The sequence below is a fragment of the Necator americanus genome, chromosome IV (genome assembly GCF_031761385.1).
Source record: "Necator americanus strain Aroian chromosome IV, whole genome shotgun sequence".
NCBI lineage: Eukaryota > Metazoa > Nematoda > Chromadorea > Rhabditida > Ancylostomatidae > Necator > Necator americanus.
The window spans coordinates 28305533-28324938 of NC_087374.1; the positions used below are offsets into that span (position 1 = coordinate 28305533).

The following is a 19406-nucleotide window of genomic DNA, read 5'->3' on the forward strand; positions in this document are numbered from 1 at the left end:
TCCATTCAGGTGTTAATAGGCTCTTCCGGCACACCTCATTAACATAAGCCGACCTGTCGATCCTCAATTGAACTCTGGATCGGTGAAAGACCTGCCGCCTACCGTAATTATCATCACGCTTCAATTGTCGACGTAGTCTCTTATCCAGTGCTGATGCCGCGCGAGTTTATGAACATATTCAGCTGCCATAAGGGACATTTAAGGACTTAACGGATACTGTAATTGTTAGTTGTAGCGAAATCCACACATACACAGTGATAAAGAAACCAATTATCGTCGCTTCCATCGATTCGCTTGGTTGGGAACCCCCTAGGGTCCCAGGTAGAAACGCAGGTGGGAAAATATATTGACATCCACAATCATAGGCCTCTTCTTTTTTTGCGCAAAATAATTTTTCCTAAAAGAATTCTTGAATTCCTTAAATGTGCGAAATAAACTTCCACTAATAAATAATTCTTTTTCCAGTGCGAAAAAATGAGAAATAATCAAACATCAAAATTCTAAACAAGAGTTGAGGTACAAGAGCTTAATTTGAGAATAAAGAAAGAATAATCTCGCAAAGTTCTGTTTTTTTTTTATAATGGGTATCGTCTGTACAATTTATCCATAATATTTCTAATAATATTAAAACTAATTACTAAAATTTACATTCAACATTAGTATTTACTATTGCAGTACTTGCTCCTAAAAGACTTTAGCGACTTTATTGACGGTGAGAACACTTCTAATCTGGATGAAACATGAGATTTACCGCAATTTTTGAAGAAATCTGCGACATGCAAAGAAAATATGATTCTTCACTATAGCATCTTCTGGTAGAATTATATCGTACACTTTGACAGTAAGGTCCCATCTCTTTGAAAAAAAAAAATTCAGCAACTTCTGTTCCTTTTTCTTCGCCAATTAAGTTATTCTGGCAGTCGGAATCCTCTTTCTCTCATAATTATTTTCAGGATTTTACTTGAGATTCCTTGGGAAAGCGTACTTACCGGTTTTTTGACCCAAATCACACGGATCAAATCTAGTCACTTCTTCAAAAAAAAATTCTCTCCTCATCTTTCTGAAAAAAAACCCAAAAACGTTGTTGTTATAATGTTAGGTTTTAACATCGTTATGACCTATCCACGGCAACTGAATAAAAGTTGATAACTAAGTACCAACGGTAACTAAATTTTGCTTTCGAAAAGCAAAAAAAAAAGGCAGTGAGAGAGAAAAAGAAAAAGAGAGAAAGGCACACCAACCGCTCCTAATAGTTTTTTTTTTCTAAATGACGAAATAACCCAAAAAATCTCAGTCATCCTCTAGAAATGAAGAGCTCAGCAAGTTCTGTAGAAAAAATTTTAGAAAAAAAAAAGAATCACAACAATGCATGTGTATTTGCTCTATCCCTAATCCCATGAGATTAATTGGATCACAGAAGATTTTCCTGTAAATTCCTGAATTTCTGATTTTTCCCATACAACTAAACGAATTCCTAAAATGTTTGATACAAAATTATTTGATAGTCTATGAACCACCTTCATATTGTTACTATACTATGGCAGCTAACTATAAAATCCCTATCGATGGATTTTTGATCCTTAAAATCCACTAAATCCCACCCAGATTCATCTCAATCCGTAGGTCTCACATTTCAGCTACTACTGAGTCGACAATTAGCACGATACTTGATCGTGTGCGCTTAATTGGACACCGGGCAATTAAGAGCGTGGACTTGGATTTCACTGGTTGCGTGGCACATTGCGCCATCTTTGGACTTTTCCAAAGCTATTACAGGCTTAGGAGAAGTCTCCTGGTCACTTCGCGGAGAATCCAAGCTATATGTTAGATTTCGTTGGATTTACGATGCGACGAGAAAAACGAAAAGCAACAAAAAAAGGCAGAATAGACAAAAAAAAACCTAGGAGACACAAAATGTCAATGATTCTTGAAGGAGTCAAAGTTGATGTCCACACGAAATGATAATGAAGCTTAGAATTATTTTTTGGGAATTTTTCCCATTCCTTAACCAAGTAAATCGTCATTCAGTGTGATACCTATTGAAGATTTACTTCGGAAATTTCATGAACATTGTGAATTCGTATAATATCAAATGTATGTGTCCCAATTTCTTAAGAGCGAACCATACGAGTTCCGGAATTAAAACTCCATTTTCGATTAAAGTCGGCGTCGAAAGGGTCTTAATCTATTCTGGTATTGATTTTTTCTACAATTTCCCGCTCCCAGATTCTTTAAACTTTGCTGGAAAAAGAACTGATTTTTGGGATGTTTACGTACAGTGTTTGACCTCTTCAAAAGTACAGCAAACACCTGGGTGTAATCTATTTGTTGCAAAGACACATTTCTAGGAGTATTCTCTAAACAAAAAAAGACCTCAGAATAAATGTGTACAGTTACGATAAGAGAATGTTTCCTCGAAAATCATAAACTTGCGTAGTAAGTTGTTAGAGATGGTCGGAGAAACTCCTCTTATTTTCGTTTAGATTCCATTTCAAAAAGTGCTTCAACAGAGCATTTTTCAATGGTCGAGAGAATTTCCCACCGTTCATTCGTATATTAGTAATTTTTACGTGTTTTACAACAGTCATGACGGGTAATGACGTCGTTTTTTTTTTGGAAAGGTGTCAAAATCATTGGAACGATACCGTTTCCGCTGGACCTACTCCCTGCAGTAAAACCAAAAGAAAAACAGGAAAAAAGAGACAATCGGTATCCTTCCAAGGAAAAATCCATATAAGTAGTGCTTATCCAAAGCACCTGGTGATATTGTCGTCAACATTCTCGGTGGAGGGAAACATCTCAAGTACCTTTAAAGAAACGGGAATTTTTCAACAGTCGAAAAAAAAATTCGTGCAGAATTTCTGTGGATCTATCAATAGCTGTGAGGAATTTTCTATTGATTCTAATGATCATCAGTTCCAATTGTGATATATCCCCAATATTTTTATTTATTGTTGAAGTGCTTCTGAACACATGTTCTTGCAAATCCAAATCACAAACGCCGCCTGCTGTCGTGTAAGCGATCACTCGTCGGACGTGTACACTACGTTTGCGACAAGTGTTCCACATGTTCCGATAGTGCACATGAACTTCAAAAAATCTTTAGAATTACGGGCGGAGACTTATGTCCGTATGTTACAATGTTGTCGGTCATAAACATAAACATAAACATCCTAAGCAGTCGTACACTTCCGGACGAAGTATGAAAGAAAAGTGTGAACGTAAACAACACAACCAGTTCTACAAAGTAAGAAGAGAGCTCATATTTTCGCAGTCATTCAGGTAACTCCTGAAATATTCAACAAAAGCAACACAACAACAACTACTTAGATTTTTTGAATATTCGTACCATTCAATCTTCAAGAATCAGTAAGAAAAATAGAAAAGATTAGTTCGATTGAACGTTTACCGACGAAAACTTCTAGAAAGTTCGTTTTACTCTCTCCTTCGTTTAAACGTTGATGAATCTAAGCTGAAAAATTATCGCGCTTCCAAAAAGTGCCGTATTTAATGGAAACAACGGGCTATCCCCTGGAATTCAGTTTTTGGTGAGCTTAGTAGAAATCATATGGAGGTATAGGAAGTGTTTTTTAAAAGTAATTTTAAAAAATTTCAAAAAATTGGAATGAAAAACTGTGCAACGCTTGTTTCAGAGGATCATAAGCTAAAAATTTCAACATTGAGTTCATTTTACTCATAAGTACATAGAACTCGTGAGGTTGTCTTCAATAATAAGTGCAAAAACGCGAAGTACATTTCGCAAATTCAGATATCAATTAGAAGAACAACACCTTCCTGTTTGTTAAATTTCACTAATCACAAATATATATATATATATATATATATATATATATATATATATATAGCCCGTTCTTGAGGGTTACAATAAACAAATCGTCCCAGATAAACAGAAGACCAAGGATTCATTTGTTCCTAACTTTATGGGTCTGACGGAATTAACAAAATAACTATGTTATTACCACAAAGTTTGGTTTTTCAATCAATTCAGCCTGTCTGGTTACGTTTCCGCGCACTAACAGAAGTTGGGGTGACTCAAATGAGTCATGGAAATCCGCTAGATTCTACTTACAGTAGCCACGGTCATTCTTCTTCATAACTCGCCTCAACTTGATCTTTATCTGGTCTCTGGTAAAACTTCCAGAACTCACTGGCTAACCTTTTTTTTAATATCACCTCTCTACATACTAGCAGGGCTGAGCCTCATATAATTATCCGTTGTGCCCTAGGGTCATCTGATCTTCTCACTTAAACAAAATTCCAAAAAACTGAGATCCTCTCCATAAACTCAACATTAATTTCTTTGTTGGCTCTATGGTGTAATAGAGCTTTTTTCCTACAAAAACTCGAACAAATTCGGTTTCTTCGTGGTAATTCAGAAGAATTCTCTTCTTGTCGGATGGGACACTCCCCGGGTTCACCTGTTCCCTTTCCATAAATCCATCTCGACGATCAGCATAATTTAAACGGAACAGGCACGTTGCCGACTGCTGACATGTGTTCTGACACGGCATTACAACTGCCATCGCCGCCGCCGCCGTACTCACCGTCGACCACAACAACCGCTTTGAAACACTTTTGCAGCGAGTTGCCGCCTTGCAAATGATTAGCTAATGGCTGGATGGTCATAAAACGAAGGTAAACGGCTTTAGGGAGGGTTTTCAACGGGAATCATTAATCACGGATTAGTTGCTATGAGATGAGATCCTGGTCTGTGGTGCTCCAATGCACTCCAGGAGAACTTCTGGATCTTGTGATATCTTCACAATACAATAATTCTCTCTTTCTAGGCGCTCTAACCTTGAAATAAAATTAGAATATTCAAGTTTAAAATAAGTATAATAGAATAGAATTTATCTTAAAGCAGAAATTAGACAGTGAGTGATTGAGCTCACTCATACGCATCTCAACTCTTTGAATCATCTCTTTGACTATCTTTGAATCTCTGGTTTAGTGCTTCTTTTTGTATAAAAAAAAGGTTGTGAAAATTATATAATTTTCACCCTAAGTTGCAATTCATTTTTAAAGAAAAAATCCACCTTTTTAGAAACTTCTTCGAAACTCCTTTGTTTCCGATCAGACCTTACCTTCTCGCTCCTTCCCTGCTTATCCACTAACCCCATTGCCTATAAAAACCCAAATCAGATCCCTTCGAAAACATCTGATTAAGAAAACTGTGATTGACGGCTCATATTTGCATGCGAACCCCTATCCTTGAATAGAGGAAATCAACACTTAATCACAAATCTCAACATAATGGACGACGTGTGAACGATATTAGCAGGTTTGGCTAGAAGAAATCGCCTTAGTAGCAATAGAGCAGAAGCTTCCAGTGATCAAATGAAAAAAAATGTAAGAATTGAGAGAAATATTCAAATTGCGACTATGTTCTTTTCAAAGTTAAAACATCCCCACAAAAGTAAAGTATGTGTATACGAATCTGACATAGGTAATTCTTCAAAATCTCTGGAAATTAAGTCAAGGGGTCCAAAAAAAAATGGGTCTATCAAAAATTACATTAAAAGTAAATAGTAAAGTAAAATAAATAAATAAATAAATAAGTTAATTAATTAAATAAGAAGTCTTGAAATAAAATGTATTACTTAGAATTACAGTGTAACATGGTTGAATTGTTGAATATTGATCTGATTTCTAGAAAATTCCACAAAATGCTCACCCGACCCTTCCCCTCCCCTCATCTCCTCTGATTCTGTTACTCGGTGTCACGTTGTCGAACACTTGTTCTGAGAGTCACGTCCAAGATTACCCTGAGTGGTTACGCTAAGGTATCGAATATCACAGATAAGTCCTGTAAACATTGAGCAGTTGTTTTCTTACCGTAACCCCGATCGAGTTGTTCACGTTATCGTCCGAAATCGAATGAAATCACGATAACCTGAAAGAGGATAGTAAAAATTATTTGTTCGCTGCTTTCCTTACTCGAAAAGTAGATCAAAGTGATCTCGGTCGATTGTAGCTCTACCCCAGCACAGTCCCCTCGCCACGAGGTCTCTAAACGACCCTCATGGCCCAAACCCCAAAAACAACAGATTCGCGCACTCGACACGGTAATTATGGCGATGATTAGCATATGAGTCGAGTGTTGGGCCGAACAGGTTCGGATAAGAAAAATGAGAAGAAGAATGTGGTGTCAAATTGTTGCGGATAATTAGCGCAAACACCTGTACAAAAGTAGCGATTAGATACGGTAATGTGTTGACAATTACCATAGACATGGAGGTATGATTTGTAGGACTAAATGGTTTTTTTACGATGTATGTAGATGAAAAAATTATGACAAATTGCGTGCGAATTTGACAACAACAGCAGCGAAGGGACAAAACCTCAGTCTGTTTGTTTGTCTTCCTATCGCTTGCACAATTTCTTTTTTTTTTACAACGCTAATGAGCGTGCTATGTAGGTAAATAAATAAATTAATAAATATTTTTTGAATGAAGCATTTCCTGGAACTGAACTTCTTGATCACTTATAACCGTAATTCATAAAGTAATCAGCCTTCATTTGCAATTCTGTGTCGGACTTCAAAACCTTGCAGCCATTTTCTTAAAAATACACGCTATTGAGAGTAGAAATACACTTTTCCAACCCATAAGCAAAGTTCAAAAAGCGTTGCAACTGATTTTTATGAACTTCGTGCGTCAGTCATAAACTCAGGATCGGTAGAGATCCGTGAAAAGCGACGTTGTGTGGATTTGAGGGATTTTAATAACTATCACACTTGATTACCAACACCAACCCCCCATTCTGAACAAGTAAAAAGAAAGCAATCGTTTTTTTTTGCAGATGAGTAGAGATAGCGGTAGTTTTCCGGATAGGGCAAAAGCCTCAACAGTATGAAACAGCTTTAATCGTTCACTGGCAGGTGTTCGCCTAGATTTTTCCTTGGCAAGTTATTCCTCAGAATAATAAATTGGTTCTTTCGTTCTATTTTGAATCTAAACTATGAGCTGTAGTTTTAATTCCAAAAAAAAATATCAGAAGTGGAATGGGAGCTTTGTTTGGGTACAGTGGAAATATTGTATGCATTTAGATAAATCAATGTTTTTCATGGTTTTCTATGGAAAAAAGAGAAACTTTGTCAAGAAAGTAATTGCCGAGTAAGGAAACAAATATTAAAAATAGATTTTACAGAACTTCTAACGATTTGTGTTTGGTTTTGTACGAGTCCTTTTGCCATTCATTCATCGGTTTGCGCTTATAAACCTTCTACATTTTGCCTCTTGAATTTATTATTTATTCCTTTTATATATACTCCTACGCCGGTTTTTTTTTCAAAAAAAGTACAGTGGGTTCAAAAAAGTACTACGAGTATGAATTCAAAAGAGAAAGAAAGAGAAAAGAAGAGAAAAAGAAAAAGAAAATCAAAACATTTTCAAATGCAAAAATGGTGATTGATGAAGAAAAATCTAAATAATTGATATGTACTTGTCGGCAATGGAAAAATTTTGAAAAATTGTTTTTTGCTGCGATTCCACAAAAATTTAGTGTGATCTTTGAAAATACTTACCACAAAAATACAAATATCTCACAAATCATTGTCGAAAAAAATCACTGCTAATGAAAATTCACTTTAACCACTTTTTTAAAGATGGTCATAAGTTTCGATAAGAAAGTGAAAAAGTATGAAAGTATGAGAATGATTCAGAAACAGCTGATAGTTCACAAGAAAAAAGAAGTGTAAAGGAAACATGGAACAAATTTGAACTCGAAACGTTCGAAGTCTTAGCTTTGGATCAGTGCTAATCTGTGTGTGCTCTCTTATCCATAAATCAGTAGATCAAGATACTTCGAGTTGATCTAAGTTACACATTTTTTGGCTATCCCTTATCCGTACATAACCTCAATCGTTCATTTCGCTCGTATTCATTGCAAATATTGCGAGGCCGTCCGTCGATTTGCGCTTCACTGGACACGGTAGCAGTAAGGTGATGATTATCGTGTCTCATCGATGGCGGCGACGATCACCGTATCATCTTGACGGCCGCCATCCAACACACGCGATTATTGTCGCATGAAGCACGCGACAATACAGAATGGATTTTCACACGACCTTTTTCCCGATTTTCGGAATCGTTCGAAAATTTTAAGCTTACTTGCATAAATACCTTTTGGTACCGTATTCACTGTTGATAGTGTTCTTTTTGGGAATGCTTTTTTTTAATTCACACCCAGATTCGCCCTGTTTTCTTGTCTTTTCTCATCACCACAATTTCCTAAACCGTCGAGTAAACAAACAACAAACATCAAAACGATTCCTAAAATGCTTCCGGTGATGTTTCATGCCGCCAACTGCTTTCTGCTCCACCCACCACCATTGGGACCCAACATTGGGAACTGTGGAGAGTGCTTGACTTCGACAGATGAAGACTATCATACCGTCATATTTACGAAGAAATGCAAAAGTAACTGAAACAGGATATTTATCCACAATTATTTTTTGTTTTCCTCGTATTTTTTTATGGTGATGAGATGAGGTTCACTTCATACCTCTTTACCATAGGGATACATATGTTCCTAGCGTAACTGAATCAATCAATCAATTATGTCCAGCCCCATTCTTCAGCGATTTGTCTGTAGTTCTTATATTTTTATTTTAAGATTTTTTTATTGTGTCTAAACAAACACTCTGCTCGAATATGGACAACTGACACAAACAATATAGGAAAGAGAAAAAAAAAACAGAAGAAAATAAAGGGAGAACAGGCGTGAGATAATTTGAATTTCTACTGGTGCATTCCTGGCTCGTGGCCAACTCTGTACGTGTGTGGTGGAAGTCGTGAAGGCGAAAATACTGCAAATTCCGCCAAGTTTCAAAATAAATACATCTCAAAAGAATTTCGTTCGCTGTGCGTCCCCGACCTCTTTTTTAAGCGATGGAAACAATGGATTTTATCTCTCCAGAGCTACGTAGCTGTAATCTTACGGCAATGACAATTTTTCACTGCGCACATAATTTCGTTCGCAATAGGTGGAGGAAACAGTCGATCGAGGATTTATCGTTTCGTCGTGAACCGATCAATCAGTCTCGTGACACAAAAATTGCCCAAAATCCCTCTGCCTGCGAAAAAATCAATAGAAATAACATTTATTAATTTAAACAATATATACATACAACATGCTTTTGATCAACAATATATAGAAATACATCACAATCGGTATTGATCTGATCCGGTACGTAAATATCTATCACGTCCGGATATTACCCGTGATTCACCCGCTATGAGTCTTGTGCTATGCGGTAATGAACCAGGTAGGCTATAATGTGAGAAGTATTGTAGCAAGGAGAATAACGGCCAGTGCTGTTGATGGTCGAGCGGGTCCCGAAGAGAACAGGCTTTCAACTGAAATAAACGATGTCAATGTGGTGCTAGATGAAGTAGGAAAGAAAAAATAAATGAAGAAATAAATAAAGATTAATGAGGAAGAAAAGTAATAATTAAATAAACTAACCATCTCCAATCTCATGAATTTGAAAATCAACTTCATCACCGAGCGCAAGCGCTTCATACTCATGTCGTCGGTTTCCTCCATCTAACGGCACACGTTCTCCACGGGTTACTGTAGCCCATTGGATTGGATTCTCACCGCGTCCCACCTGGAAAATACTGCAGCTTATTGGAACTGATGGTTTCGACAGAAACAAAAAAAAAAGCAAGAAACCTCAAGAAAAACAAAACGAAAAATAACTTCAAGAGAACGATCATGATGGATTCCAGATTTTTAGTTTGTCAAGGGCAACCGAAAAGAAATGGCCTACCCACCTTCTCGAAAAACTCTCCCCACAATGGATCCGATGGCCAACGGGCATCTGCCGGAGCTTGTGTAGAGGTCGTAGTTGTTGTGACTGGTTTTCGATGAATACGATGAATATGACCTGAAGCGATGGATTGAGTCAATCAATGAAATCAATAACGCCCATAATCCACACATACTGCTAATATCGCCGTTTTTGTCCGTCACATGTATCACCATTTTGAGCTGATGACTGGCGCATAATCCTCCGTATCGATTTTCTAAGCCACGTTTGGTTCCGGTAGAAGTTGCTAAAAATCAATATGATCAATAAGCGGGTGAAAAGTCATACGGTTCGGTTCAGGTAAATTTGAAAACACTGCCATTAGGGTTGCTATCATTTCCAAAACATCTTGAATCTTGAAAATGTCAGATGAGTTAGAAGGAATTCGATCAATAATCGTGCATACCTTTCGTGAGTGGTCAATGTTAGGTGTGTAGTCACGCCGTGATTGGCCAATCTCACGATCCTCCCTTCCAAAAAAAAAGAGAAACCGAACCAATAACTTAAAACTTACATATGAAATAGTATGTGTGTCCGGGTCGGTAGTCGAGAGCTGAAGGATTCGGACTCAACAGTCTGAATGACACTTTAACTTTGTCCCGTCTCATCGGTGAAATGCATCTGCCAAGTTCTCTGGCCGTCGACGATAAGGTACAGGTCTCGTAATCAGATTCACTGACCTAAAAGAAAAAGTTAGATTAAGCTCCGCCTATCATATTCACAAAATGAACTTACTCTGTATATGATACTCTGTTCAGTAGATGAGGGTTCGATGTCAGGTTCATAGTAGGGGCAAATGATGTCCAACGAGTCACCGATGGCAGCGAATCGCTCAACTCTGAAAGAAAAATCACAATGCACAAAGTGGAAAAGTCACAAAAACTGCAAATATAGTTGGAAAAGGCAATTGTTCCAAAGGAAAAAGTTTTCAGGAAAAAAAACAAATTGGGAAAAATTACGGTAGATTAGCTTAAAATAATTCCTGGTGAATTTTTCATTCACGTATTCAGAGGGAAGAAACTAGAAAAACACCAACAGACCCACACTATGTTAGGCCCATTAGATGAGAAGAAAAATGGGACCGACTTACTGAACTACGACAAAGCTAGAAACCTTGCACTGGACAGACAACATTTCTTAAACTTCAGACAAAACACTTTCTTTAAAAAAAATAATAACGAAAAGGTTAGCAAATAAGAGTAATTAGTAATACTTGAATCCACCAATAAATAGAACAAAAACAAAACAACTTAAAAACTGGAAGATGATAACATTTTAAGATACTGATAGGATAATACTTCTCTTTAAAAAAAATATAAAAGAATAACTGTCAACGCTCGAAAAAAGAATAAGAAAAGATAAACATATTTCTTTGAAAAAGACATTGATGGAATGAGATCAAAAGTGATCCTGGGAAGAAATCGAAATCTCCGGGTGAAATAAGTCTTGAAGAGAATTTTGAGCATCTAGAGGCCTTTCTGAAACATTGTAGACAGTATCTCCTTTTACGGACAATAGCGTGAAGCAAATCCTCGGACAATTTCCGGGAGAAATCGGTCAATTCTTCCATAATCATTGCTCCCAAATCGGGATTTCTTATCTATCGCCTCAGGCATATAACCATCCTGCATAAATTCTGAGTAGATTACAACCAGCATTCCTTTGATCATCCGAGGCGAGGTTCCCCACAATTTACGACTATTGTTAAATGACACGCGCAGCGGTGCGTGTCATACCTTCTCTCGTAAATCATCCACGCCATAAAACGACTAGAATTGACCGGCCTTTTCGATGTACTGCGCGTAGCGCACAAACGTCACAGATCGCGTCAGTGCCAAGTGAGTTCCCCTGGTGCTTAGCAGTAGAATCAGCGCACGTCCCTTAATTAAGCGCCCTAATTGGTCATCTCGATGAAATTTGATTACTACACTCTATTCATAAGTGTTTTCGAGCGATGTGCGCTGCTCGTAAGATTCATCGATGGCCTAATGAGCACCACTACACGACAGCACATTATGAGCTTTTTCAACTGGAACTAACTCGTATGCACTACTAATCGGTTCCATCTACCACGTACATTTCGACTACCTTAGCTCTTGAGGAGTTAATCCGGCAAATAACAGTAAAGCAGGTGAAAGAAACTCATCGAACCTCAATTCGAAATTACCTCACCGGGAAAAGACTGATAAACACACATAAGGACATCCTTCAAGTATGTTAAGAAACCTCGCAGAAGTCTGCGTAATAACCAAAAGCCTTTTACAACTAGAAAAATTAAGTGTTAGCCGCACAGCTAACCTTGTAAGAATTAAGTAATTAATCATGGTAATAATTAATAAAATTATGTAAAAGTTCAATAATATAATTAAAACCCTGTAACAAAAAAGAATTAATGGTCACACTAGAACACACAATTACATATAATTAAAATTAATCCCTCAAAATTAAAGGCATCACCCCACAAATCTGAGGTGGTACGGACTTCAGGTGGAGTATTCGTATACGGGAGAGTAGATTATGGAGAGGGGGTGATTCCGTCCATTTCTTCCTAATTGCCGTAAAGATACGGCTTCGGGCGTTCTGGCGCGCTATTTTCTACAAGGAGTTCGATTGGAGCGCTCCAGCCTTGCGCACGCGTCGCGTCTTCTAGGCCGTTTTTTACGGCAATTAGGAAGAATTGAACGGAATCACCCTCTCTCCGTAATCTACTATCCCGTATACGAATACTCCACCTGAAATCCGTACCACCTCAGACTCGTGGGGTGATGCCTTTAACCACTTTTACCTGAAAAGACCCGAAACAAAAGAAAATAAGTGAAAACGATCAGAAGAAACAAGTGATGAGAAGCAATATATGGAAAAAAAAACTATCATAAGTGAAAGAATATAGAAAAAAGGAAATTTCACAGAAATCTCATTGGGGATCACTTTGTGTCAATGCGCTTACAATCCTAGATTTCTTATGACCTAAAAAACTCGCCTAAAAAAGGGAAAATTTTCTTCGTCATTGTCTTCATCTCATTAATATTCCTCCTATGAATGGACATCGGGCATTTAATAACTTCTACTGTCTGCTGCACCCAAACGCCTCTTTATTGCTTATGCATACATAAGGACATCTTCAGCTCATCTAATCTTCCGTTTGCGTAGCGGCTTAGCGGCCTTGGGCCAGTCTAGACCCTTAATGAGACTGAATGATAGAACACTTCAGCGGTACGGTGTGGAATTGGAATTCCCCTAATACAGCATGTATGTTCCCATTTTCCGGACGTTTTCCAACACCTGTTCGCGCGAAAACTCAGCTCATCTAACGACATTCCAAGCGACAAATCACTGTCGGCGTTCCTTTGAAACGAAGCCGCGCAAAGCACAGTTCGACAGTTCTGGGCAATTTCCTGCATGGAACATGTGAGAAATGTGATCTCTTAATGTGCGTTGTTGCGTCGGCGAAAGAGTACACTATCCGACGAGACCCAGACATTGACAGGTGACCAGCAGTAAGATAGAGTGGGAAGATATGAAAGAATAGTAACTAAACACCCTTGTGCTGAGCAGATGTTTACCGGATTGTATACAGATTACTCAATAATGCAGGTGCAGAAAGAAACGTATGGAGGTCGGGCGGCAGACTGTCTTCTAAGACTCGGAACTATGTCGCTGTTACAGTAAATCACCTCAGTAAACCTTCCAAACCCTTAAAATTTGTTCAACTAATGCCTTGGTACCTCTTAACCTCGATTCACCGGTCGAACATATGTATTCCCGTAACATCAACTTCGGACATTAAAGGACCGCTCGGATTGCGCATACTGTCGGCGCCCAAACTATAGGAAAGAACCTCTTAACCGCCGACCGACCACTTCCCAAACTACTAAACAGTCATAAATTCGAGGTCACTCAATTTATGACACTTTCTTCTGCCCAATTCCCTTTCCGACGAATAAAGGGTGGTAAATCTGATAACACGTCAATTATACCCCTACCCAGAAGTTCGAACATTACACGACCTTGGAACTTTTACGGTTGCTGTGCAATTGAAGTTTAGCCGGATGGCCTTTAATTGCATCGGAACCTTCACGGAAGAATTGGCCGGTTATAAAACAGCATTGTAACTGTTAATTGTTGTTCCTGAGCAGATTTCAAAGAAGTTGAGAATCACTAAAGCGGTAACAATTTCTAACTTTTCTTTACTATTACGTCAAAATTTTGTGGCGGGGATTTGAAATCGCTCCCATTCCATAAACTCCTCAAGGCGTTAGAATACTTAAAATTGTCTATTCCTTCTATCATACACCTCCTCTAACTGTAGATCTCTACATACTACAAGCGACTTCTAATTGTACGGTATTAAATTTACATTATGAAGTAGTCGATTGACTTTAAAAAAAAACTTGAAAAATTACATATGGACGATTATGTCTGTGGAAAAATAGCTGGGAGTCAAGCGCTGCTTGACAAAATCCTTTTTCTTGTAGTTTTGATGCTATGGTTCCCATTATTACGGTATTCACTGCCACTTCTGTTGAACGACTTTCTCTTTGAACTTTCTTATTATTTCTTTCCCCTCTACTGTATACGAATATATGATTTCTATCTACTTTTTCTCGAAATTTTTAAATTCGTTCTCGTGGCCTCTGCTTCTTGGACAACTTTTACGGAGGCTATCAAACCAATGGAAAGAGAGAATACATGAAGAGTACATGATTTTTGTTTCCGAACTTATTTATTTTTTTATTTGTTTTTACTTTTTAAGATATTTAGTCAGTCACTCAACGACATTACTTAACGACACCACCTAAAAGAAAGCCTGGTTTTAAATGCTTTTTCCGTCTTCCATATTTTACGTATGAAATATTTCTAGTGAAACATCCGAAACGTTGCGGTAAAACCACAAATTCACCGATGTGATTCATCATCAATTCCTATCCATGAGCTTTATTTACTCCTCGATAAGGACATCCTTCTGTTTGTCAACACAACACGGACACATTTTCCCATGCAGCTCTTTCTTCACCCAAATTGTTTGTTTAGTCGCGCATTACTAGTTACTGGGCCGATTATCGGGTTGAGCTCGAGCTTCTAGCGTTTTTTTGTGAGCGCAACACGGGCTGTAGATGGAGATGTCATGAGGAAGGGTGATTCGGTAATGAAAGGTCGCGACATGATGTTATCGTGCTGTGCTGAAGTAGTGTCTGCAATTATGATGTCACACACTAGAGGACGTCTCCTTTTCGTCCTTTGAAGTTTGACACCTCAAATGAAAAAATCGGTCGATGACAGATTAGAAGTCTTGGCTTTAGTCACTGATCAACAAGTTCCTTTTTTTGGAATTCAAGGAGTAACCGAAAAAATCCGTTAACTTTGCATTGTCCTGCTGAACACCAAGAAATCCAGAGAATATAAGGGAAGGTCCATGTTTGACCTAAAAAATGGTTGCAACCCAGTACTTGGGTCATAAAGCGACGTTGTCAGGAACCTGGCGTATAATTCACTCGTTCACACTACATCCAGAAGAACACCATCGTAAAACCCCTCAAACGTGAACCCAAATTCCATAAAATTTATTATATCCAAGTTCTTTCCTGCAGAATTGAATCCCTGGTGGATCGGAATCGATTCCCAATCACATCGCCGATGTTCCAAACCACACCAACTGGACAGATCCAAACTGTTCCCCATTATTTTCCACTTTATATCCTCTTCGCTATAGTGTTCATTGATTAAAGTGTGTTCACAACGACCGCCATTAATCCACGATCAGACCGGCACCAACGATTCAAACATTTGTTAGGAGCCAGTTTAATAATGCACATTTACTGCGAGTACATCCCAAGTAACCGTTGATCAATACGATCAATATAGATCAGTCATAGATGCAACTAAATGACAGCAAAACAGTCCATAACAGATATAGCTCATAGATCATCGTCAGCCTTGGTGCGCACAGTCTGTTCATAAAGAAGACAGGCTAAAGAACATCTGCCAGCACGGATTTGCATGCACAAATAAATTTATGACTACAGTAACCTAGCAAGTGACAACCTACTCGAATAGTTAGTAAGTATTTCGCCACAAGCTTCTTTTTCATCCACTAATGAGATATTTCTTTAAAGAATTAGTCTGGACGAGTTTCCCAGCGCGAGCAGATTTGTACAAACAGTATTCTAAAGCTCTTTGTTTCCGGTTCATTAGTACAACGGGGGCCAGTATAATTGTAGACCAGGTGTGACGAGCAATTTGTGGATCGACGAGGCGCATCTTAAATGCTTTGAATGCCGCTACGATCACTAATAGTTCCAATTCCTGGCAAGATTATCTCAATCTTTTGAATTTCATCTAAGCTTTCGTTTCACAACCAGGAAATAGAATAGGAAATCACTTATCTTCAGGAATTCTATTAGAAAAAATTACTAAAGAGTTTTTTTTGTTGTTTTATATTCTAAAAATCTTGAATCGCACAGAGAATGGGGAATGAATCCTCAACACAGTTTTGTTATGCTAAAAGAAATTTTTCTTTCTTCTCATTTCTCACAGTACAAGAATTTTTTTTTTCAAATGGGACCTCCAAACAAAGCGTTTCGCCCCATCGGCATCTTAGATCAATTCGTATTGGATAAACATATATCATGAGAAAAATAGTTTCAAAAACAGGCAATGTTCTTCTGTATTCCTTATATATTTCTGTATTTCCAAAATTCGTAGAGAACTGCAAATAGGGAAAATGATAGGCTGGTTCCACTAAATCAAAATTCATAAAGTTTGTCGTAATATCAGAAATCAACTGAGAACGTCGAAACGTCGATATCAGAAATCGAAGCGATTGTCGATGTACAATCGAGTGATGCTAAATAAGGATCAAAATCCGAAAACAAAGAGCGAAGGGTATGTGATTTAAAAAAACGGAGTTCTATGGTTATTGTCAAGCCTATTAAAAGGACATTCGTGTAAAACTTAAAGTTTAAACTTTGAAAAAAAAAACGCAACATTAACAGATCTAGAAAGCCAGTCACGTATTTTTAATTCTGACCCACCCTTAAGGTCGAAAAGAACCAGTAATACGCCAAAACCGCGCTCAATATCCGTCATCTGTGTAGGATTAATATTCATACAAAGCACGATGCCGCTATCCGTTCGGCCTGTGCCCATATTTGGTGATGTGCTGGGTTAATAACCTCCCGCCGAGCCGGCTACTTGTTAGGACATACCGCACGCACGTAACGAGCACCGCAAAACTCTTGGGAATAAATGGAACCGATAATCGGGAATGAATTCTCACCGAAGTGTAAATGAGTAACAGTACTGTGAAGGGGTGAATCTAGAAGATCAAACGGACTTAGGAACGGACAGAAAAGAAAGATGAGAATTTGGAAGCAACCGTAGAAGTAAAATAACACAATGAGTTCAGAATTGGGATCCGAATCACATTCTACTCGAAAGGTTATAAACAGTGATGAAAAGTTATTTTAAAATAAAACAGGTTAAAATATTGGAAAAAACAATAGGGTCGAAATATTGGAAATAAATTATAAAAGAGCTCACAGTGAATTTGTTGAATTCCAGTAGATATCGGGAAGTTTCTTTGCAGATACTGACCGTAATGACAGTGCAATTAATGAGAACCACAGCGAGAACATTCTGAAACACATTCACAAGTGAAAATTTCTAAAAACCATACATAGAGGTCATTATTCAACGACAAGACTGCTACAGTAAACTACCGTAAGTAAACAAATTCAACAAGTTGGAGATGGTCAGTGGGTCCGTCTCCTCAACGGCGGTACTTGACCGTTCAACTGCGGCTGATCGCCCGCACCCTTGCCGCCGCTCCGCCTACTTTGGAGGTTCGAGGGCGTGGCCGTAGCCGTACGCCGGACATAGCCTGCTACTAATCACGTAATTAATAGTGTTAATTTGTACAAAGTTGTAATTGCCCCAATTTCGGGCGTAGTATCCAGTTCTACTGACTATACGATTGTTGAGTTACCTGAAAATTTCCGGGAAATCCCCGTTAAAAAAAAATGGTTGGAGACAGCACAATTTTTCGGCTGACGTGACGTGACGTCGCTCACATCCATGAAGCTAAAAGTTTACGCAGTGAATGGAAACAATATGATAGAATTAGAATTTTAGACTTAGTGGATTGTCGTGGAACAATAAATCCGCATTCCACTGTCTCCAATCTTTCAAAATCACTGTCATTTTCATTTTCTCATTTTCATCTCTTTCTCTTCCACTTTAATTTTCAGCAGTTGGCACAGCATGGAAGGCTAATTGTATATTTGTGTATAGTCTTAAATTTCCCTAGACAAGATACACAAACACCACGCAATGTTGATGGCTCGAACAACAGAGGCTACACGCTACATTGCGTGGGCGTAAGTGAAAGTCTTAGGGGAAAATGTGAAGGAAATCCTTTGCCGCTCATAAACATTTCCATTCGTTTTGAACAACTTAGAGCTTTTAATCAACACCGTACTAATGACCAATGTTTTTTGCTGGTTGTTCCCAACAAAATCCACGAAAAAACAGCATATGAACTACAAACACTTTTTTATTTGGAAAAAAAGAATATTATTTTAAATGGAAAACAAAAATTGATCCAAAGCTGACAGGCGATTAATGTCCTGTTGAACAACAGAGAAAAGGTGGAGAAAATCTTATGGCGAGGTAGATACTAAAATCCAAAATTTACCATGGGATATTTTCAAATAAAAACACCAATGATCTAATAATGAACAAAACGATTAATTTGATTACTACATTGGTACGAGGTTTCCTGAATGTGAATAGTGATATTTTTCGTCGATTGCTGTCAAACTTAAGCTTCATAACAGCAATTACAACAACACGGGTCATAGTCGGTTTCTGAAGGATTTGGGCCTTAAAGAAATATCTTTCAGAAAAAAAAAGAATACTATAGAAATGAAGGGCTAAATTATCAAAAAAAATGAGTAGCCAAGAAAAACAATTTCAACAATAATGAGGAAGCAATAACAGCATTTTCAGGAGAAAGAAATGGTTGAAAAGAGCATCTTCAATATGAATGCATACCTTGTCTTCCTCTAAAAACTTCCAGGTTGAAAATTTTCGAAAGACCCTTCAACCTTTTCATAGTCAACTTCAACAATAATAAAGAAACAAAGGCTTTTCGTGAGAAAAAAGAATTGTTAAAAAAAAGCATTTTTATAGTGAATACTTTGTCTTCCTCTAAAACCTCCTTCCAGGTTGAAAACTTTCTCAAGAGCACCTCCAACGTCTCCTCCCTTCTAAGATTAACATCGATGACTCGCGACAACTCATACAAAAACACCATCAATGTCACTACACTACGGATTCTTATTTAGCATTTAATGGACAGACAACATGGAAAGTTCATCAGTCCTTCCGCAGAAGGTCAGCTGATAAAAAGAGCGCTGTAAGATTGAACATTGGGATAGAGACAATGAAGCTTTCCTTACAGAGTAAAGTAATAAAAATAAAAATAAAATAATGAAAAATAGTAGTAGTAAAGTATCGATTAATAAAACACCGATTTCACTCATAAAAATATACTCTTGATGTAACTCAACTC

General features: G+C 37.8%; 1 protein-coding gene across 1 annotated transcript; it reads right to left on the minus strand.

Annotated features, from left to right (window-relative positions):
- Positions 1–9294: 9294 nt before the first annotated feature.
- RB195_002994 (uncharacterized protein) lies at positions 9295–17469 on the minus strand (the record flags this gene model as incomplete). Its single annotated transcript, XM_064200482.1, has 7 exons — positions 9295–9380; positions 9490–9634; positions 9801–9913; positions 9972–10082; positions 10350–10515; positions 10571–10673; positions 17375–17469. The coding sequence occupies 7 exons, from the start codon at positions 17467–17469 to the stop codon at positions 9295–9297; spliced, it is 819 nt and encodes a 272-aa protein (XP_064056363.1).
- Positions 17470–19406: the final 1937 nt, after the last annotated feature.